The sequence below is a fragment of the Trichosurus vulpecula genome, chromosome 1 (assembly GCF_011100635.1).
Source record: "Trichosurus vulpecula isolate mTriVul1 chromosome 1, mTriVul1.pri, whole genome shotgun sequence".
NCBI classification, from domain to species: Eukaryota; Metazoa; Chordata; class Mammalia; order Diprotodontia; family Phalangeridae; genus Trichosurus; species Trichosurus vulpecula.
Window position 1 is genome coordinate 166,840,671 of NC_050573.1, and position 24,195 is coordinate 166,864,865.

The following is a 24,195-nucleotide window of genomic DNA, read 5'->3' on the forward strand; positions in this document are numbered from 1 at the left end:
TTTCTGTTCCAAAATCAGATTATGTCTTAAAAATAGAACACAACAATTAGATTTTATGACTCAACACATTGGAAATGTTTAACTCCAAAAATGCAGGAAAACACACAATTTTAGAGACTTGAGGAACTATTTTTTATGTTTCAAGAGATCTTTCTTGCCATCAATATTTTTTTAAAATTGTGCAATCTAAATAATTTTATAAATCTAAAGATTTAGTTTGCAAAATTATATTGTCCAGTAGATGTCACCATGCACACATTAATACTGTTTAGTTGCCAAAGAGCGCATGCTTATTTGATGTGCCCTCGATAGCTTTCATTGAATGTTCCTATGCCAGTTGATTTTTGTGTTTTTCTTACTTGAAAATTATCAGCAAAAGCACTCATGTGATAGCCCCTTTTCCCTATCCATCAATTTTATTATTTAGTATTGGTGAGCCTAGTAAAATATCATTATCCCTGGCAGAAATAAGTGTTTCTTTGGAATCAAAAATCTTAGAACTGAAGGGAACCAGAGATGGTCTGCTCCAGGTCCCTTCTTTTAAGTTAAAAATTGCTCTCGTTTTTATAGATAAGGCATTTGAACTTATTCACTTAAATTTAGAAATAAGATAAACCATTCCAGGAATGTGTTGGTTTGAACCTCATTAGGACTACCTTGTATTGAAGCCATGTTTAAATCTCAAATGAAAAGCCTAGAGGAATTTTCCATCTCGCACATAGTAGGTGCTTAATAAATGCCTGTTGATTTGACCCTGAGTGTACCACAAATTTAAGTTCTCTGACTTCATCTGGGCCTTGTTTAATATTGTTCATCTTCTTGATTCCCTGGCGCAATCCATTAGTAACTCATAGATCTTAAATTGGAAGTGATCCCATAGGTCATCCAATCCAACCCTTTCCTTTTAGAAATAAGGAAATTGATGTGCAGAGAGGTTAAGTGTTTTGCCCAGGGTCACACAGGCAGCATCTGAGGCAGGATTTGAATCCAGTTTCTCTAACTCTAGAACCAGTACCTTTTCTCCTTTAACAGTCTTGCTGAACTTCAGTCTTCACAAACCCCTATTCCCACATCACTACCTCTTATTCTTACCTTCTTCTCCAGCTCAAAATATGTTTCTTTCCTCATCCTCTGAGCCTTTCTTCCACCCTCTAAGAAATGTCCTTTTCAGTTTTGAATGTCAAATCATCTCATTGCTTCCTATCTCCTCCATCATCTTCAGTTTCTCCTTCTCTTGGCTTCTTCTCCATCTGCCTATTAATGTGTATACTGTATCTCTACCCTGAAAAAAAATTATCCCTTGACTCTTGAACCAGGATTAGTGGTAAACAAGGAAGGAAACCATCTAAGACAGAACACATGGTGGGGTGGAATAGAATGCTGTCTGTATGCTGGCGGTAGGGGAAAGTGAGAGATATCCTGAGGAACACTTTAATATATTTCTGTTAGTGTACATATTTTTAATGCTAGAAAAATGCTTTCTACACAGAATACAAGTTCTTATTTTATAATAAATAAAGTCATATAGTATCTGTTACACTGAACTTCTTTAGTAGGACAATGCATTTAAATTTTTTAAAAATTAATTTTATTGATGTCTTTTGTTTTGCTTTTACTTTCAATTTTATATATTCCTTTCCCCTGATTTGCTCAGTGAGCCATGCCTTGTAACAAAAGAGGAGAAAAGAAAGGGGGAAAAAGCCAGTCAAATAACCAGTATATCAACCAAGTCTTGACAGTATACTCAAGTTCCATACCTTGAGTTCCTCAACTGTGCAGTAAAGGAAGGAGGAAGGTACCTTTTCTCATCTTTCTTTGGAACCAAGCTTGGTCAGTATAATGTTCGAGTTTTTTATTCTTTCCATTACCATTACAAAAGTACATTTTCACAAGTATACTACTGCCAGGAAGAAAAATTTGCTTTATGGAGAACTTTCTTTTCTGTGGAATGATACTCAAAAACGTTACTGAGGGAACACAAGTCTCAGACTTTTTGGGGGTACATAGGGTGCCTTGTCCTGGCTCTGATTCACTCTTCTTACTTGTAATACTTTGTCATCTGCCCTGCAGCTATTATCCTATATCTTTCCATTCACTGTTATACTTCCTTAATATGTGCTTTATTCATATTTTCTTCATTTCCTTACCAAAAACTCCTGTGCCCCCTGCAGTCTGGCTCTGCTCTTATCACTGCTACAATTTTATTCTCAAGTAACCAGTGATCTAATAGAGAAATACAGTGACCTTTCTCAGTTGTCAGCCTCTTTAATGACAACTTAATGTCTATAGCGTTCAACAGTGTTAAAAAAAAAATCCCTCCAGAACATATACCCGATTTCTAAGCCTTCCAATTTAATGATGTTTTAGTATGGCTTGTTTACTTCAAATATAATGGCAAAAACCAATGTTGTGCTTTATGAGTTACTTATATAAAGGTACACTAATACTCTCTTTTAAAACTTTAAGACTGCTGAGAAATCAGGACAAATGGAAAGATCAAAAAATGCAAGGCAAAGACAGCATGACTTCAAGGTAAGTTAAGCATGAATTTTTTATGCATGTTGCTTATTAAGTATCGAATAGAAGATTACGTTTTTAATATTCATTTACTCATTTTTCAAGTTAGGATTCAGACTTGATTCTATAATTCGTATATAACTTTAGCCATATTAATTATAAGAGGATTGTTTGTTTCCTTTTTTTTTTTTTTAAGAAAATGATTCAGGAAGTGATGTACTCGCTAGTTAAACTGATCCGTGGAGCATTACTTCCATTCAGCCTCAAGGAAGGAGAGCTGAGACAGTATGGTGGCTGGGAGAAGAAGTCTGAACTCTCTGGTCAATGGCTGACTCATGTCATCCAGACTGTAAGGTAACTCAGAATGTTAGCACATATCTGCCTAAGAAGGATGAAGTATTAATTTTGAGGTAGCTGAAAACACATGCAATTCTGATGTGCTTTTTAATTACATTTCAATCAAGGAAGGATTTTTTTTCCTGTAGCATCCTGTCTCAGTTATCCTTCATTATTGCCTCTGCTCTCCATTTGAACTATCATCTAAAAAGCCCTTAAAATCTCTGTCAATCTTTTCTCACCTCATCTAACCCTTAAAAGTGCTACTCAGGGAAAAGGCTTTCTATGCATTTAAATTACATGAACATTTTAGTAGGGGAGGTAAGATCTGCTTTTTCTATCTAACGGAAACATCATCTTATGATATGTCTTATTGTTCATTTTGTATCATTCTAACCTGTGTTACCACTTTGCTTTTTTCTACGTCTGCATTAGTGCATCTCTTAGTTTTCTAAGTGCCTTACAGTTGCTGTAATGCATATGTACTCAGTATTTGTTGATGACTTTGGGAAAAAAACATTGTCTTAATAATAATTTTAAATATGGTTTCATGTTATATGTTTGACAGGCTTACTTATGAATCTTTGACTGCCCTTGAAATACCTAACGATTTGTTACAAAACATCCAGGATCTTATTCTGGATCTACGAGTACGTTGTATAATGATCACCTTGCAACACACTGCTGAAGGTAATGCGAGAAAAATGAATAATGATTCCTCTCAATTTATTGGACTGCTGTCTGAGAGAATGTCCTGTTTAAAGTGATTCCTAATTTTTATGTAATCTAGCATACATTTGATAAATTTAGAGTTGATAATCTAAGTGAGTATCAAGTGACAGACTTTAAGAAATACACTAGAACCTTATAAATCTACATACTCTGCTCTAACTTCTCTGCTGACCTCCAGTCTCACATCTCCAACTGCCTTTCACATATCTAGAACTGGATGTCCAATAGACATCTTAAACTCAACACATCCAAAACAAAACTCATTATCGTTTCCCTCTTCTAACTTCCCTATTAATGTCAAGGACAGCACCATTTTCCCAGTCCCTCAGACTTGCAACCTAGTTGTCATCCTCAATTCCTTACTGTATCTCATCCTCCTTATTTGTCCTCATATACTACTGCCACCCTAATGCAGGTTCTTATTATATCATTCTGGATTATTGTAATAGCCTGCCTAAAGTCTTTTCCTGTTCCCATCCAAACTGCATTTGGCCACCATAGTGATTTTCCTAAACCACAGGCCCAACCATGTTTCCCTCCTACTCAGTAGACTCCAGTGACCTTCTACTGCTTCCAGGATCAAATACAAAATGCTCTGTTTCGCATTCAAACCCCTTCATAACCTACGCCCCCTCCTACCTTTACAGTCTTCTTACACCTAACAACTCCCCATCGTATACTCTTCATTTTGATTGTTCTTCAAGCCTTCTAGCTATTCCACAAAGAAGGCAATCCATTTCTCTGCTCTAGGAATTCTTTCTTGCTGTCCTACATACCTGGAATGCTCTTCCTCCTCTGTTCCAACTACTGACCTCCCTGGCTTCCTTTAAGTCCTGTCTGAAATCCCACCTTCTATAGGAAGCCTTCCCCAACCCCTCTTGATTTTGTTGCCTTCCCTTTGTTAATCATCTCATATCCTGTATAAAACTTGCTTTGTATGTTGCATATTATCTCCCCATTAAGATCCTTGAAGGGAAGTCTTCCCCTTTTTTATATCCCCAACATTTAGCACACTGCCTGGCATAGTAGGCACTTAATAGCTGTTTATTGACAGACTGATTATAAATAAGTAGCCAACCACCTATTAGTTTATGCCACAAAACATGTAGGTAATTGGAGGCCTACATGCAGGATGACCCAAAAAAGGACTATTACAGTCATTGAAAGAGATGTAGGGGAACAGTCACATGAATGTATCATCAGTGGAATTGCTAATTGATCCAGCCATTCTGGAAAGCTACAGAGAACTTTATCCAAAAAACCACTAAACTGTACATGTGTGTTTTTTTTTCCTTTTTTAAAAAAATTTATTTAATATATTTAGTCTTCAGCATTGATTTTCACAAGAGTTTGAGTTATGAATTCTTTCCCCATTTCTACCCTCCCACCCACTCCAAGATGGCATATACTCTGGTTGCCCCGTTCCCCAGTCAGCCCTCCCTTCTGTCACCCCACTCCACTCCCATCCCCTTTTCCCTTCCTTTCTTGTAGGGCAAGATAAATTTCTATGCCCCATTGCTTGTGTATCTTATTTCCTAGTTGCATGCAAAAACTTTTATTTTAACATCTGTTTTTAAAATTTTGAGTTCCAAATTTTCTCCCCTCTTCCCACCCCACCCATCCTCCCTAAGAAGGCAAGCAATTCAACATAGGCCACATGGGTATCATTATGTAAAACCCTTCCACAATATTCATGTTGTGAAAGACTATATTTTGCTCCTTCCTATCCTATCACCCTTTATTCAATTTTCTCCCTTGACCCTGTCCCTTTTCAAAAGTGTTTGCTTTTGATTACCTCCTCCCCCATCTGCCCTCCCTTCTATCACCCCCCCCCCTTTTTATCTTCTTCCTCCTTCTTTCCTGTGGGGTAAGATACCCAATTGAGTGTGTATGGTATTCCCTCCTCAGGTCAAACCCAATGAGAACAAGATTCACTCATTCCCCCTCACTTGCCCCCTCTTCCTTTCCTACAGAACTGCTTTTTCTTGCCACTTTTATGTGAGATAATTTGCCCCATTCTATCTCTCCCTTTCTCCCTCTCTCAACATATTCCTCTCTCATCCCTTAATTTGATTTTTTTTTAGATATCATCCCTTCGTATTCAACTCACCCTGTGCCCTCTGTCTATATATCTATATCTATATCTATACACACACACACATGCACACACACACACACACACACACACATATATATGTGTGTGTACATATATATATATATATATATTCCCTTCAGCTACCCTAATACTGAGGTCTCATGAATCATACACATTATCTTTCCATGTAGGAATGTAAACAAAACAGTTCAACTTTAGTAAGTCCCTTGTGATTTCTCTTTCTTGTTTATCTTTTCATGCTTCTCTTGATTCTTGTGTTTCAAAGTCAAATTTTCTATTTAGCTCTGGTCTTTTCACTGAGAAAGCTTGAAAGTCCTCTATTTTATTGAAAGTCCATATTTTGCCTTGGAGCATGATACTCAGTTTTGCTGGGTAGGTGATTCTTGGTTTTAATCCTAGCTCCATTGACCTCCAGAATATCGTATTCCAAGCCCTTTGATTCCTTAATGTAGAAGCTGCTAGATCTTGTGTTATTCTGATTGTGTTTCCACAGTATTCAAATTGTTTCTTTCTTGCTGCTTGCAGTATCTTCTTCTTGATCTGGGAGCCCTGGAATTTGGTGACAATATTCCGAGGAGTTTTCTTTTTGGGATCTTTTTGAGGAGGCAGTCTGTGGATTCTCTCAATTTCTGTTTTACCCTCTGGCTCTAGAATATCAGGGCACTTCCCCTTGATAATTTCTTGAAAGATGATATGTGGGCTCTTTTTTTGATCATAGCTTTCAGGTAGTCCAGTAATTTTTAAATTATCTCTCCTGGATCTATTTTCCAGGTCAGTGGTTTTTCCAGTGAGATATTGCACATTGTCTTCCACTTGTTCATTCCTTTGGTTATGTTTTATAATATCTAGATTTCTCATAAAGTCACTAGCTTCCACTTGCTCCAATCTAATTTTCAAGGTAGTATTTTCTTCAGTGTTTTTTTTGGCTAATTCTGCCTTTCAAGGCATTCTTCTCCTCATTGGCTTTTTGGAGCTCTTTTGCCATTTGAGTTAGTCTATTTTTTAAGGTGTTGTTTTCTTCAGTTTTTTGGGGGGGGGTCTCCTTTAGCAAGTCATCGACTTGCTTGTGGTTTTCTTGCATCCTTCTCCTTTCTCTTCCCAGTTTTTCCTGTACTTCTCTAACTTGCTTTTTCAAATCCTTTTTGAGTTCTTCTTTGGCGTGGGACCAGTTCACGTTTTTCTTGGAGGCTTTTGATGTAGGCTCTTTGACTTTGTGGACTTCTTCTGGCTATATGTTTTGGTTTTCTTTGTCACCAAAGAAAGATTCCAAAGTCTGAGTCTGAATCTGAGTCCATTTTCGCTTCCTGGCTATGTTCCCAGCCAACTACTTGACCCTTGAGTTTTTCGTCGGGGTATGACTGCTTGTAGAGTAGAGAGTACTTTCTTCCAAGCCTGAGGGGATGCACTGTTGTTTTCAGAGCTATTTCTACACAGCCAGCTCTGCCACCCCAGTGCTCCTCCTCCCCCAAGAATTGCTTACCTGGACTGGACTCAGATCTTAAGCAGGCTCTGCACTCTTGCTCTGATATGCCACCTAATTCCTCCCACCAGGTGGGCCTGGGGCTGGAAGCAACTGCAGCTGTAGTTCTGTAGCTGTACCACCCCCGCTGCCCCCAGAGCAGTGGCCAAAATGCAAACTCCTTTCACTCTGTCCCCCTCAGCTTTTTCCACTAACCTTCTCTGTTGTCTTTGGTGTTTATGGGTTGAGAAGTCTGGTAACTGCCACAGCTCACTGATTCAGGGCGCTAGGGCCTGCTCTGCCAGGCTCCCGGTCTGGTTGGTCCTGGTGCTGGCCACACTGGGCTCTTCTCCACTCCAGTCCCAGCTTTTCTTTACTCCACTCCCAGCTCCTTACCCAGTGACCATCCAGGCTGTCCTGGGCTGGAGTCCTGCTTCCCTCTGCTATTTTGTGGGTTCTGCAGTTCTAGAATTTGTTCAGAGCTATTTTCTATAGGTTTGTGGAGTGACCTGGCAGGGATCTCACGTAAGTACCTGCTTTCCAGCCGCCATCTTGGCTCCACCCCTGTACATGTGTTTTGACCCAGTAATAACTCTATTAGGAATATATAATCCAAAGAGATTTAAAAGAAAGAGGGAAAGAGAGAACTTCCATAGGTACAAAAATAATTATAGCAGCCTTTATCTTGTAATTGAAAACTAAGGAGGTGATCATTAATTGAGGAATGGCTAAAAAAATTATGGCATTTGAATACAATAGAATTTTATTATGCCATAAGAAATGACCAAAGGGATATATTAAGAGGAACTGATGCAAACTGAAATCAGCAGAACTAGGAGGACGATTTACATAGTGACTACAACATCGTAAAGAAAAACAAGTGGGAAAATATCAGTTTGATCAGTCAGTCAACAAGCATTCATTGTTTACCATGTGCCAGAAACTGTGCTAAATGCTTAGAATACAAAGGAAGGCAACAAACAGCCCCTGCCCTCATAGAGCTCAAAGAGCTAATGGTGTGGACATGGTGAAAATAACTGCATACATACAAGAGACATCAATTGTAGATGGAAGATGATTTCAAAGGGAAGGCCCTTGCAGTGGGAGAAAGAGAGAAAGGTTTCCTACAGAAGGTGGGATTTATATTGAGTCTCAGAGGAAACCAGAGTATGTAAGAGGGAAATCCAGTGAGGAGAAAGAGCCTTTCAGGCATGGGGGATAACCAAGCCAAATGCATGTTAACAGGTGATGGAATGTCATATGTGGGGGAAAAAAGCAAGTACTCTGGATCATAGACTGCAGGGGGAAGTAAAGTATCCAGAAACTGGAATTATAGGAAGGGGCCAAGTTAAGAAGGACTTTACACACCAAATAAGATTTTATATTTGATTTTGCAGGGCACTCATGGAGTTTATTGACATGGTCAGAGCTGCACTTTAGCATGTTGGCAGTTGAGTAGAGTAGGAATTGGAATGGGGAGAAGCATGCAAGGAAACCAGTTAGGAAGCTGTTGCAGCAGCTCAGGTGCAAGATGATATGGGGCCCATCGTGGTGGCAGCTAGACGATTATCAGAGAGAGCCTGTGAAGGTAGAAACAACAAGTTTCAACACTAGAGTGTAAGTGAGGAGTCAGGTTGGGAAACTGGGTGATGGGGATCAATGCAGTAACCAGCTACTCCCCTAAAACAGCAATGATGAAGCCTGTTTCCCAACACTTGACAGAAAAGTGAGCTGGAAGTTCAAGAAGAGAGAGAAATTTTCATACATGGTTAATGCTTGACCATTTAAACCCTGACTGTTCATTTATTATGAGGGAAGACCTTTTTGTTTGGTGTGGAAGAAGTGAGAGAGAGAGCACTAGTAATAATGATACCTGCCAAAAAGTAGAAAAGAAAGTAAGTAGTGTCAATGAAACATTTTTAAAAGTATCCAGAGAAAACAAAAGGAAATTCAGAGACAGACAATTAAGACAGCTTTGGAACAAATGTCAAATTTGTTACATTCTTTATATTTATATATGTACAAAATAAACTCGAGATTTCATATATTTTGGCTTTTCTTTGTATGTAGAAACATTCATGTTTGTTTATATTTGTCAAGTTCAGAATAATGAAAATATTTTAAAACTGAAAAAATAAAGAAACAATTTGTCTTCATACTAGCTTTTTACTTCATTGGGGAAATTTAGTGAACAAAGTGCATTCTATTGTCTGAGTCTACCAAAAGAGGCAGAAGACTTCTGTGATTAGTGATGCCACTTGTTACTGACACATCTAGTTAAACCACACAAAATCGGAAACTGACATGTTATCTTCATTTCTGGGAGTTCTATGGGTTATTTGAAATGAAAATTAATTATGTTGTGGTTCTTAATGCAGATATAAAGAGACTGGCTGAAAAGGAAGACTGGATTGTTGATAATGAAGGCCTGACTTCTTTAGTAAGTTTAATAAATTCTTTAGTTACTTTTTAGTACAGTTACTACTTAATATTGCTATTTTGTTGTATCCATTTTTTCCCCTTTCAGAGCAATACATTGAATTTTTGTTTTGTTTTTAGTGGAAAAAAATTACTGTCTGCATTTGCAGCCTTGGACATTATCTAGTAATGGAAGACTGTATCCCTAAGGAAGTTTCTTTTCCCAAAACCTATTGTTCCTCAGACATTAATATTATATATAATATTACTTCAGCTATAAAGCAAACAAACAAAGACAGTCTGTGTTACCATGCAAAGAGCACCAGTTCTGGAGTCAAAAGACTTAGCTTCAAATCCCATCTCTGACAGTTACTCTCTGTGTTCCTTTGGGTATTACTTACCTTAATCTACCTGGGCTTCAGTCCTCATCTGTAAAAAGAAGAGATTGGATTAAGTGGCCTCCAGCATCTTCTAGCCCCAAACTTTAGTGAATTAAGTCAACTCTAGACTAATTCCCATACTATAATCCCTGGTTTCCTAATATTATCTCCATTCACTCCTTGCAGAACTCTGACCCTGCATTACTTTTATCATGTGCCTACTTTACTCTTATTCACATGCTGTTAAACAAAGTCCAGAGAATTACTCAACTTTATTAACTAGGTGCACTGCAAATTTTTTTATCTGCTCTCTCCTGGGCCTTCACTTTAGTGAGACTTTCTTCTCTAAGTGATTTCTTATCCCATTGACCACAGCTGTTGTTGTAAACCTTCTCTTCTCTCCTCAAGCCACCCACAGCTCCAGTCTCCCCACCTCCCCCAACACAGACAGCCAATAACTTCACCTCATACTTTACCCCCTCCCCGCAAAAATACAGCCATTCAATACAGGTTCCCTCTTCTTTTCTGTCTTCTTCTCTAGTCACCCTGACATCATCTTCCAGTATCTCTTACCTTATTACAGCGTCTAATGAAGAAATGACCCTTTTCCTTCCCCAAGGCCAGTCTCTCTACCTATACTTTTGATCATATCTCCTCCTGTGTTCTCCAGCAATTGCTTACACTGCCATCCCTCATCTCTTTCTCATCATCAGTCTCTCCCTATCACTGTGGTGCCTATAGATATGCCTAAACCTGTCCCATTCTTTTAAAAAAAAAGCAACCCTCATTAGATCCTGTCATCCCTACTATCATCGTATATCTTTCTTCCCCTTCTCAGTTAAAATCTTTGAAAAAGCCAACTACATTCAATATCTTCACTTTCTTTCCTTTCATTCTCTTCTCAACCTCATGATCTAATCATTCAACTGAAACTGCTCTCTATAAAGTTACTGCTGACCACTTAACAAGGCCAGTGTCCTTTTCTCATTCTGCATCTTTCTGTCTTTACTTCCCTGAAGCACCTTTGGGTATTCTTTCTTCCCTGGGTTGTTGAGATACTACACTCTCTTAGTTTTCCTGTCTGATTATTTTCTCTCAGTCTACTTTGATGAAATTTAATCTATGTCATGCCCACTAACTCTGGTACCTGAGCCCTCTTTATTTTACTTTCTTCATTCTCCCAGTTGATAATCTCCTCATCTCCCCTCAGTTCAGTTGTCATCACTGTGCATATGATTCCTAGTCTTTCTACCCAGCCCTATCACTCTTCTGAATTCCAGGCCCTCGTCAGCAACGGCCTATTGGACATTTCAACCTTGATTTCCTTTAGGCATCTCACACTCACCACATTTAGTGAGGCACTTGGAAGGATAGAAAGATCACTGGCTCTAGATTCAGAGGACTTGAATTCAAATCCCACCTGTGGCAAGATTCTCCCTAGGCAAATAAGAGTGGTTGTCTAAATGGCTTCTGAGATTCCTTCTAGCTTTGGATCTATGATCCTATGTATTACTGAAACAGAACTCAAATTTTTCTCAAAATGTATCCCTCTTCTATATTTCTCTCTTATTGTCAACTTCAGTGTCATACTCAGCTCTTTAGTATCATTCACTCCAGGTATCCGCTCAATGCCAAATCGTTTCATTCCTATTTCCATTAGATCTCTTGAATAAACCTCCTTCTCTTCACTCCCCCAGCCAACTCATTGGTACAGATTGTCATCCTCTCTCACCTGGACCAATTCAATAACTTCCTAATTGGTCTCTCTCTCTCTCAAGTCTTTCCCTATCCATCCTCCACACAATTACCAAAGTGATTTTCCTAAATTTCAAGTCTGGCCATGGCTCATCTCTATTCAGTGAACTCCAGTAGTTCTTTTTTTGCCTTTAGGATCCAATATAAACTCTTCTGTTTGATATTCAATGTGTTTGACAACCTGACCCCTTCCCACCTTCCTAGTCTTCTCTATACCCTTCACGATTCAGCCATATTGGCCAACTTGTTTCTTATACATCATGCTCTGTCTCCTGTCCCCATGCTTTTGTGCTTTATGTCCCCCATACCTGGAATGCTGTCCTTCTTGATCTCTGCTTCCAGGAATCACTATTCCTTTCTAGATTGAGTTTAGACACCATTTCTTAAGACACCTTGCCCGATCTCCCCAACTGCTAATAATGATAGTTGGCATTATGTAGCACTTACTATATTTCAGGCATTGTGCTAAATGTTTTACAAATATTATCTCATTTGATTCTCACAACAACCCTGCAAGGTAAGTGCTATTATTAGCCACATTTTACAGTTGAGGTATCTGAGGCAGACAGGTTAAATGGCTTGCTCAAGGTCGGACAGCTAGTAAGTATCTGAGGCTATATTTTAACTCAAGTCTTCATGACTGCAGGGCCAGTACTATATCTGGTGCACCACTAGCTACTTGTGCTTTTCTCACTAAGATTTCCTTGTATTTACTTCGTATCTCGTACATACCTATATGTTCATGTTGTGTCCTCATTGGAGGGTAAACTTCTTGACAGCAAGGACTATTTCAGTTTTGTGTCTATATCCGCATTTCTTAGCATGGTATGGCCATGGCATGGTACCTAGTGAATGCTTATTAATTGATCCTGTGAATGAACCTTCCTTTAAAATGGTCCTTCTCCTGCATTTCCTATTATACTTTTTTTTAGTATATGATTATTTTTAAAGAATGTATTATATTTGTTTTGTTATATAAAATTTTAATTGACTGGATTATTTAGTATCCTGGATTTTTCAGAAAAGTTAAATGTAATTATGGTATTATAAGCCTGGAGGAAATCAGCCTTGAGGAACACTTCTAGCTTTGCTGTATAGATATGTCTGTGTTGTAGAAATTGAGGCCTACAGAGGATAAGTGACTTTCTCAATGTCACACTATCAATAAGTAGCAGAACTAGAGCCCAGTTCTTCTTGATCATACTATCCAGGCCAACCCAGCTTGTTTATGGATGATGGAAGTGAAACTAAGAAAGGTGAAGAGACTTGCCCCAGGCCACATAGAGGTAGTAAGTAAATGACAGAGCCAGGGTATGATCATAGAATATATACAGTTACATATTTTCTTTTTAACTTTTTAACTTCTCTTGATTTCAGTTTCTTCATCTGTCAGACAGGTACATTTGTTTTACCTGATGTAGTCCTTAATGCGGTGTTACCTAGTGAATAGGGAGCTGGTCTTGCAACCAGGAATACCTGGTGTCACCCCTCTGACACACACAATCTGTGGTACACTGGGCAAGTCACTTAACCTCTCAGTGCTCTAAGTAACTCTCTAAAATTCTATGTTGCAAAGAAGGCACCAACCTGCATTAATAGAGGGTTGTCTTCTCTGGGTGTTTTCTATGCCAGTTAAATCACAGGTCTTGTGTCTGTCTTCCATTCCTAACATAGTCCTGGGGGAGATAAAATATCATAAAAGAATTGAAAGAACTTTGAAGTCATTACGATTATTTGAAAAAGCAAAATTGCCACTCAAAGGTAAGGTTGTGATGTTAAAAACAGATCTTGAAAGAAAATGTTATGTGTACATATATAACATTACTTGCACACATAAGAAGCACCTGAACTATTTTTTTAAGACTAGCTATGTTTGTATCAGTTTGTACAGTGTTATCCATTGAGTCTGGCCATACGAACACAATTAGGATGATTTTTTAACTGGTTAACATAGAAAAGTTCATGTGAAAATGTTTTGTAGCTTAGTGAAATGATTACCACAGAAACATGTTTGTAGTTAATTAAATAAATTTCTTATCTGTTGTAAGTGTGAAATCTTAACCATAAAGCAATTGATTTACTAGTCATGTAAATTCAGATAAATAATAAATAACCTAAAACTGGGTTCAGAGAAAAGTAGGTATTTGGGGGAAAGAAACAGATGACTAGTTATAGCTTTGCTGTATTATGCTGTATTATGTGAATGGCTGATCCTAGAAAGTAAGATAATCTAACTATAGTCACTAAGTCTGTTTTTCTAAAGCCATTTTTATTGAGCTAAATCATCACTGTAGACTTGAATGTAGATGGTGTAAGACTTCTTTAGCCAGACAGCGTGGACCTCACTTAGTGGGAATGTTAGTGAACATTCCAGTCTTTGCTCTCTCAACTCTCTAAATGCACTCCTTGTTCTCTTTTCCCTCTTTCTGTCAGTGGCACCTAGTCAACCATGGTCTCTTGCCGGTTTTTCCCTGTCTCTTACCTCTCATAGTGTGTAAGATTACCAGATCCTATCAATTCTTCCTCTGTAATACGTTCACATCTGTTCTTTTCTGTCTAGTTCCACTTATATAGGCCCCATTCACCTGAACTGTTGTGATTACCTTTTTCATTTTATTGGGCATATCTGACACAATTTTCAAGGTGATGAATTGGAATTGGATTCCTTTATCAACTCTAAGCCTGCAATCAAATTAGAATCTACCCAGAATTATCTTCCTTGGGTTTACCTCTTTCATCTAGCATTTAAGGTTCCTCACTCTTTGGACCACTTTTTCTTTTTCATCCTTAATGTATATCACTTCCCTCCACAAATTCTTCTAGAGACAAACTAGATTCTTTATGTCCTTCCCAAATGTGTCCTGGGCCTTTCTGCCTCCATACTTTTGCTCATGTGCTTCTCCTTGCCTGAAAAATTTCCTTGCTTTGTCGAATCCTTATAAATCCTTTAAAGCTCAAATTAAATGCCAGTTTCTTTATGAAATTTTGCTTCTCCTTTCCTCCCCCTTCCACTAATGATAACTTTCCCTCTTTGTACCTCACATAGCACTTTGTTTTTACTTCTCTAATATTTAGTATCACAGTATATATCTTTCATACTTAATATTATAGTTAATATGTGTCTGTAAAACTTAGTATTATAGTTAGCACATGTCTTATCCTCTCACTAGATGAGGCCATAGGCCATATATAACCTAATCATTTTATTTTTCTCATCATCCACAGTGCACTGGGTATAACAAGAACTAAATCTATAAAATTAGAGGGGTGGACTAGATCATCCCTGGCATCTCTTCCAGCCCTACATCCAGTGGTCCCTTATGAAAATGGGTTGAATAAAACTTGCCATTGTACGTTGGACAAGTCACAAACTTTGCATAGTCTCCAATAGACTACAGTAGAATAAGTCCTGCATTTGGAGTCAGAACTTAGGTTCAATTTTCAGCTATGCCATTTACTGTCCCTCCAATGTTAGGGAAATCACTTCATCTCCCTAACACACAATTTCCTTCTCTGTGAAATGTACTTGGAGGATGTAAATATACTAAATCCATAGTGTCAAAGTTAATGAACACATAAGGATCTCTGGGAGCTGCATATTGACTTAGTTTTAAAATGTAATGTTTATATTTTATTGTATATTTATTTATTTTGTTAAATATTTTCCAATTATATCTTACTATGGTTCTGGGTGCACTCAGGAGTGTTGTGGGCTGCATGTTTGACACATATACACTGGAGAACTTCTAGGTTTCTTTCTAGCTCTAAATCTTTGCTCCTATGACTTGACAAGGTATGTCAGACCTGATTGACATCTGTAAAGATCTAAGACATTCTTGAGTGAAACATGGCCCATTTTATCTCATTTTATCATAGCCAAATCATGTTAATTATATTATATTTCTTTAAATTTCTTTTAGCATAACTTTTCTTTAATATAACCACTTTTTTTCTTTTTGTCTCAAATCCTAATATAAAAACATATTTCATTTTTCTTGATAACATTCAATAGAACTATCCCCATTTATTTAAAATGATATTAATTTTACTCTCTTTCCTTGCTAGGTAGATGGGAATAATTTCTAATCTTCATCAGGTCAGGTTTAGAAATGAACAGTAAATGCAACCCCAGAATAACTGTTCTTTCAGGCTGAGGCAGCAACTAAAGTGTTATCTTTAATTTGAACTTGCTTGCAACATTCTGAAACAGTTCATTTGAGAGCATCCTGTTTTCTTCTCATTTTGAAAAATGGCCTTTATCTACCTTTACTAAGTTTGGATCAGTTCTGAGAATTTTATTTTTCGTTAGAACTGGAATAGTCTATGATGATTCCTTAATCAGCAAAATTTGATGATTCATGAACTGTATGCATAGATGCTTATTACAGCTAAGTGTTTTTCTTTGAGGAAGGAAAAAAGTCAGATTTTTGTTGATTTACAATTTTATTTATATTTTGCTTTTATGTTCCCTGTTTAATTTTAACTTGACCTGACTTTTAAAAAATCATGCAGCTATCCATTTCATAGTTCATTTAAAATTTTCCTTCTGTCTGCTTAAAACTGTGTGATCATACTTCTTAGTTTTGAAATAACCTTCTAATTCTGTCTTTCCAATTTTCTGCATTCTTTTATTATATTGATATAAACAGATGTAAGTAAGCAAGAACAAAAGAAAAATTAATTCTATATTTCACTTAAAGTTGTATATATAAAAAAGGAAATCAGTCCAAATAAAAAAGCAAAAATAGGAAGCACTAATTAAGTACAATCATAGAATTCGAGTTCAGAGTCTATTAAAAAATTAACTGGAAAACCATTAATCATCATCTAGTTAAGAGAAATTCTGATCCTTCATATACTTTTTTGAAAAAAAAAATGATAGGCCAATCTATAGTAATAGTTATTACTGTCTTTAATTCTGTACTCCCACTTTGATATTATTCTTTAGAGCGCCATCTGGTGGTTTTAAAATAGCATGGCAAAATAACCAGTGAGAGAATAGTTCCACACTCCAATAACTTTAATTTTATCATCTTTTTCTTCTTTAGGGCAAAGATCCATCCCTCAAGCTTGTTAAGCTTTAAATTCAAATTCTTTACTAGATAATTATTCACAGAAAAGGCAGCATGCTATAGTAGAATGAACCCTGAATTTGGAGTCAGAGAATGCAAGGTCTAGTCCATATTACTAACCAGGTCAGCTCCTCTTCCCTCTCAGAGCCTCAGTTTGCTCATCTGTAAAATTTGAGAGTTACAATAGAGTAGACCTTTCTGTGTCATGCCCTGCTTTGGCAGTCTAGTGGAACTAGGGACCCTGCCTCAAAATAGTGTCTTTTTTAAAAAATCCATAATTAAAGGAAATGATAAATTTTAGTTAGATGGTTGTAAAAAGGAAAAAATTTTCTTTTCCCATCCAAGTTCCTAGATCCTCAGATATCCATCCACAAGCCCCCAGGTTAAGAATCTCTGTGCTAGATAATCTCTAAAGTCCTTCTGGCTCTCATTGTGCATCACAAAGTATAGCAACAAACTTTATTTTAATGTCAAGTTAATGGAATAGGTTAAATTCAAACTTTTTATAGTTTTTTATAGAAATTTTTTTTCTATAGCCTACAGCAAAAAAATTTCTACATACAGGCCAATTATGACTTAACATACACAGATAATTTTAAGTTGTCCAAGGAAGGCTTAACCATGTGACATCCATAATAAATCCTTCTTTCACTTATTCTCAACCTTTATCATCTATTCTAATTAAGTCCTTCTTTAATATTAACATCACTGTTAACTTTTGTTCCTTCATTATCCAATAGGTGCTTCTGTAAACAAAACAATTGCCTTCTCTCTCCTAGGGAACGTATAAGCCAAAAAGCTTAGAACTAGACATTTTAAACTGTAGACACCTTAAACTCAACATGTCTGAAACTGAATTTTGCCATAAAACTATTTCCTCTTCCCAACTACCCTATTATTGTTGAGGGAACCACCTTCCTCCTCGTCACCTAAGCTAGCAACCTTGTCATCCTCAATTCCTCACTCTCTTTTATGTAAAGTTCATATGCAGGCAGTTGCCAAATTCTGCCATTTATGCTTTTGTAACACCTCTTGTGTGTGCCCCCCTTTCTCCTCTGGCACTGCCCCACTCTGGTTCAGGCACTCATCACCTCATGACTGAACCATTGCAAAGGTTTCTTGGTTGGTCTTCCTGACTCATATCTCTCCCTACTTCAGTTTGGCCTTCGCTCAGCTGTCAGATTCATCTTCCTAAAGTTCAAGTCTGACTCTGTCACTCTCCTATTCAGTCAACTGCAAGGCTCCCTGCTACCCCCAGGATTAAATATAAAGTCCTCTTTAGTTTTTAAAGCCTTTTATAACCTGATCCTTTATAATTTTCCAGTCTTCTTCCCTTTTACTCTTTTCTACTCACTCTGAAATCCAGAGACATTAGCCCCCTTGCTGTTGGTGACACAAGACACTATCTTCCAACTTTGGGCATTTTCACTGGCTGACCCCCATACCTGGAACTGTCTTCCTCATTTCTGCTTCCTTGTTTCCCTGGCTTCCTTCAAGTTTCAGTGAGAATACTACCTTCTGCAAAAAGCTTTTCCCAGTCCTCCTTAATCCTAATGCCTTCCCTCTGATATTATTCCCCACTTTATCCTGTATATATTTTGTTTATACATAATTTTTGGATGTTGTCTCCATATTGGACTATGAGCTCCTTAAGAGAAAGGACTAATTTTTTTTTAGTCTTTCTTTGTATCCACAATGCTTAATATAATTTCTGGCACATAGTAGGCATTTAGTAAATGATAGTTGATTTAGAAAAGAGGCTATCTCTACTTACCTAAAATTCTGATTCATTTGATAAATCATTCTGATCATCCCTATCTTGGATACAGGGATAGATTGATCCAGAGCAAGTATGGATAACCTAAGTAAGGTGTTTACATTGTAGCATTGTTAGAACACAGTTAAACAGGTATTGGTATGTTCTGATTAATTGATATTTTTGTTAAATTCAATTTTAATCTGTCTTTTTCCTAATCTGTCTAAAAATACTTCTCTGCCTTAATTTGAATATAGTAGGTTAAAAACTATTTTTATAAGCTGAGATTTTGTGCTTCTTTAATCATCATTATGAATATTAATTTCCATTGTTAAGGTACATTAATGTGAAATGTGAAATGCTGTTTTAGATTAATACACTTTGCCTTTATTTTAGCAATGCATTTGATAAAGTATCTCATGTTGTTCCTGTGGAAAAGGTATGGGCTGAGATGGTATTTATATGGCCACATTAGTCAGACCCAAAGTATAGTCATTACTGTTTCAGCATCAGCTTGAAAGAAGTTTCCAGTGGAGTACCCCAAAGATCTCTGCTTAGCCCTGTGCTTTTTAACATTTTTTCAGTGACTTAGGTAAAGATACAGATGTCAATGATATAAATCTGGGAGGGGACAGGTCAACTAATATCTTGGATGGCAATAGAGGTACAAATAGATCTTGACAGACTAGGACATTGGGCTGAATTTAATGATATGAAATTGAACTGGGATAAGTGTGAAGTATTATCCTTGGGGTCAAAAACTGACTTAACAAATGTGAGATGAGGAAGTCAGGCTCCAAGCAGTTTGTCTGAAAATAGTGGGCTTTCTCTCAATGGAAATCTTTGGTTAGAGGCTAGATGACCATATAGTAGGGATTCTTTTTCAGCCCAGAGTTGGACTGGAGAACTTATTGAGTCCCTTCCAAGTGAAATTCTGTAATTCTTTGAAATGTTAATTTAAGAATTAATTTTTTTTTTCTTTCAGCCATCTCAATTTGAACAATGCATTGTACATTCCTTGCAGTCACTCAGAGGGGTTCTAGAATGTAAACCTGGAGAAGCTAGTGTAAGTTTGTTTTAATTTCACTTTTCCCATTTTTTAAATGTGTACAAGCATTTGTAGCACCTAGAAACCATAGCAACATAAACCATATAAACCATAGCAACAGACGTTGTAGCACAAATCTAATCCTATTAGTTTTTCCTCCCAATATGCATGTTTCATGTAATTAATTACACTGTTGCTTATTTCTGGTGCTGAGATGGCATCGTGAGGAGTAGAATGGTACTATAATGTTTTAGGTAAATTATACCATTAACTCTTAATATACTTTTTAATTAGTTATATTTTTCATACAATAAAAATATGACATTGTTAGTCACCTGTACTGGTTATTCCTATATTTTTATTTCTTTTTTTTCACATGCCTCACATCTCAGTGAATTAAAAGATTTAGATAGAGTAATAAATCTGTCCTTTTCCTTAGTAAGGACCTAAAGTGTTAATTGTAAATGTTCTTCTAGGTTTTTCAGCAACCTAAAACACAGGAAGAGGTATGCCAGCTAAGCATCAGTATCATGCAGGTAACATTCAAAAAGCAATAATATATAGTAAGCTCAAGAGTGATGTAATCTCTCTCAATTTCTTTTCCTGTTCATAATGATTCAGAGGGTACAAAACAAAGAATGGGCAGTACACCTCTCAAACATCTCACCCCCCTTTGCCACTAGGAAACTGTTATGTTGAATAAGTCACTTGAAATGCAACTAGTGTCTATTCAACATCTACTGTAATAAGGAAGATATGAAGTTTAGATAAGGCGGGATCCCTGCCCTAAGGTCATTTGTAGTCTGGTTCAAAGAAGAGACACCTCACCTCACCTAAAAAAATGAGAAACTTGGATTACATACTTCTGAGGTCTCTTCCAGTTCTAATAGACTAATGAAATGATATTATATATATTATCTTTGTCATTTTGTTTGAGTATTTCAGACATATACTAATAATTATTTTTACATTGTACTTCCTGATGAAATATCATAAGGTTGGAGGTAGAATAGGTGAAAGTCTCTGTATATGTTTCTTGGAGAGTAGGGAGTAGGGCAGGGGGAAGGAATGATTTTAACTACATCAGAGCTGGTTAAAGAACATTTCTTTAAAAAAAAAAAATAACAACTTATTTTAAACACCTATGTGAAAGCGTTTTAAAATTCACAAAATGGTTGATCTCTAAATATTTTTTCTGCCTTAGGTTTTTATATGTTGTCTGGAACAATTGAGTACCAAGCCTGATGGAGATATAGATACTACACAGTAAGTGTCACAAAAATGGGTCAAGTTGGAAAATCTAATAGGATAAAACTGGAAGCAGGCCTGGTGAAGTGGAAGGAGTGCTGGATAAAGAGTTGAGGGTCCTGGATTGGATTGCTGGCTTCATTACTTACTACCTTAAATAAATCACCATACCCTTCTGAAACTCCAGCTCCTTATCTGCAAAATGATGAAATGAAATTATAAGATCATTGAGATCCCTTTCAACTATAAAACTATGAGCATATAAAATATAAATCTTAAAATGCTGAATTGAATTACTGAGTTTTCTCCAATAATGAACAGTTATAGTGTTTTAAAAATGTGTTCATCAAATTCATTCATTCAAGTCATTCAGAAAATACTTAGGAAGTATAAACTCTGTGGAAGGCACTTTATGAACACTTGTTGGGAGCACAAAGATTGATAAATTTTATACTCCTTGGAGGCAGGACAGTATCTTATTTATCTTTATTTTGTTTTATTGTTTTGTATAGTGCTATGCAGGTAGTTTCATAATTTAAAAAATATTATTGGTAGCTTTTGGTTTTGTATCACCTTTGTTTTCCAAGTTTATCTTTCTCCCCTCTATTACCCAACAAGCTATACTTTGTAACAAAGAATAATAAATAAGGGAAAATTTCAACAAAATTAACTATAGCATATCAGCTGAATCAGACAGCATATGTAATATCTCATACCTATAGTCCCCCATTTCTGCAAAGAATCAAGGGAAGTACATTTTCTTAGTCTTGACCAGGCGACGTTTGATCATATAGTTACATATGTTTGATTTTCTTTGTTTTTTAGATTTGGATTATCATGGTTACTGTGTACTTTGCTTTACTAGTTAGGCTTACCTCACTCTGCATCAGTTCATACAAGTCTTTATCATGTTTCTCTTAGTTCTTCATATTCATTGTTTCTCATGGTGCTACAATATAATATTACATTCATGTACCACAATTTGTTTAGCTACTCTCCATTTATAGTATATCCTTTGTTTTTATCCCATCAGTTCCTTCTACTAAAAACATTTGTTATGAATATTTTGGTGTATATGGGACCTTACATTCTTGGCCTCCTTGAGATATATACCTAGCAGTGGAATTTTTAATCTTTTTTTTAAGTATAATTCTAAATTGGTTTCCAAAATGGTTGGACCAACTTTCCACCAGTGCTTTATTGTTATGAGTAGAGCCAAGAAAGGATTAGAGTGAGCCTCTCATTTCCCCTTTCCCACCAAAAAAAACCCAAAAAACCCTCCTCCAAAGAGGTCTAGACAATGAGCCCATATATATCCTGTTGTAGAAATCTAAGGAAAAAAATAGCAGTGAGTCATTTTTGCAGCCCAGATCAGCATAGGGAGACAGAGATCTGTGTAAACTGGGCCTGGCAGGAGCGCAGAGCCTCAAGGAGAGTTCTAGTACAGGGAGAGGCTGCGTACTCAGGCAAGAAGAAATCCTAGCTTTAGGGTTTGAGAACGGATCGGGAACTTTGATGCTCAGCACCCTGTTCAGATTTACAAATCCAGGGCAGATAAAGGAAGGGACCTGCACCCAAGGGTGGCATTCTGGGAAAGGGAAAAGTTCAGAAGCAAGTGTAGCTTGGACCTCCAGGAGTAGAATGGGGTATCAGTTCCTGCTTCTAACACAATCTCAAGCCTGCAGAGGAATAACCAGTACTCCCAAAAAAGCAGCAACAGGACTAGACCAGACATTCCCTCCAGTAGTATGCAGAGTATGGTCCTAGCATCAAGTCCAGAGCCAGAAACTAGGCTGGAAGAATGAACAAACAAAAAAGAATCCTACCATATAAGCTATTATAGTGATGGTGATGCTCAAGACACTGAAGAAGACAATGACTCTAAAACATCTACAAGAAAAGCTTCAAAGAAAAACACAACTTGTGCATAAATTCAACTAGAATTTCTAGAAGAGATAAAGCAAGAACTGTCGGGGGGGAAGTTAATAAATGGTTTTTTATAAATAAAATGAGAATACATAAGGGGAAAAAATGGAAAAGAAATGAGAGCTCTGGAAGAAAGAATTGGAAAGAAAATTAACAACTTGGCACAAGAGATAAAATCTTGTCCAGATAGCAAATTCCCTGAAAATTAGAATGGACCAAATAGAAGCCAATGACTTCATCAGACAACAAGAAATATTAAAAACAAGACTGAAAAAAAATAGAAGAAAATGTAAAGCATCTCATAGCAAAAACAGTTGACCTATAAGACATTGAAGAGAAGAAGATTTAAGAATCACTGAACTACCTGAAAGCTATGGCCACAAAAGAAACCTGGACATTATATTTCAAGAACTTTTAAAAGAATACTGCCCAAATCTTTTAGAGCTAGAGAAGGGCAAGTGAAAATAGAAAGGATCCATTGGTTACCTCCTGAAAGAAACCTCTGAATGAAAACTCCAGGGAGCATGATAGTGAAAATCTAGGTAAAAGAAAAAAGTACTACAAACAGCTAGAAAGAATTCAGGTACTAAGGGAACACAATAGGAATCATACACAATTTAGCAGCTGTTCCTTTAAAGGAGCAGATTGCTTGGAATTCAGTATTCAAGAATGCAAAAGTTATGGGCTTACAGCCAAGAGTAAATTACTCAGCAAAACTGAATATAATGCTACAGGAGTGAGGTGGGGTGGGGTAGAAATAGACCTTTAATGAAATAAAGGGTTCCCAAGCATTCCTGATGAAAAGAGCAGAACTATATAGAAATTTTGAAGTTTAAACACTGGAATAAAGATAAACATTGAAAGGTAAAATGGAACCAACTAATTGTAAACACAATAAACAAGGATAAATTACTTAAACTCTAATATGGGAAAATGAGGCTTGTGTCCTCTCTCAACCCTGTCATCCTCAGGAGTCACAGAAGGAGTCTAATTAGCCTGAACTCCTGTGAGTGATTCTGTTATATCTTGATCTTAAAAGAAGAGTGGAAAGAGGAGAAGAGGAATACACTGTATTGGGGGGGGGAATGAAAAGTTAGGAAAACTTATCTCACATAATCAGGGTGTACAGATATCTTTACAAACAACAAGGAAGAGGGATCAAAGGAGCAACTGAAGCCTCACTTTCATTCAGACTGGTCAAAGAAAAATACAAACACAAAGAGCTGGACTGCACAAATAAACTTTACTCAGTGGGGGAAAAGGGGAAGGGAAGAAGGAGAATTAGAAATTATAGGAAGGGTACATTAAGGGAGAGGCTAGTCCTAAGGAAAACAGACTCTAATTTATAATGTTTAAAAATATTTATAGCTCTTTTTTAGGTCACAAAGAATAGGAATCTGAGGGGGGTGCCCATTAAGGAAATAGCTGAACA

General features: G+C 36.9%; 1 protein-coding gene across 3 annotated transcripts in view; it reads left to right on the forward strand.

The window, feature by feature from the left end:
- The window catches only part of EXOC2 (exocyst complex component 2), a 228,324-nt gene that overhangs the window by 120,098 nt on the left and 84,031 nt on the right, over positions 1-24,195 (forward strand). For all 3 annotated transcript variants that reach the window (XM_036755919.1, XM_036755909.1, XM_036755926.1), the window contains exons 14-20: positions 2,467-2,532; positions 2,714-2,871; positions 3,422-3,543; positions 9,539-9,600; positions 19,527-19,607; positions 20,066-20,125; positions 20,794-20,855. In XM_036755919.1, coding sequence (XP_036611814.1) covers positions 2,467-2,532; positions 2,714-2,871; positions 3,422-3,543; positions 9,539-9,600; positions 19,527-19,607; positions 20,066-20,125; positions 20,794-20,855 — 611 coding nt within the window. The remainder of the gene's footprint in view (positions 1-2,466; positions 2,533-2,713; positions 2,872-3,421; positions 3,544-9,538; positions 9,601-19,526; positions 19,608-20,065; positions 20,126-20,793; positions 20,856-24,195) is intronic.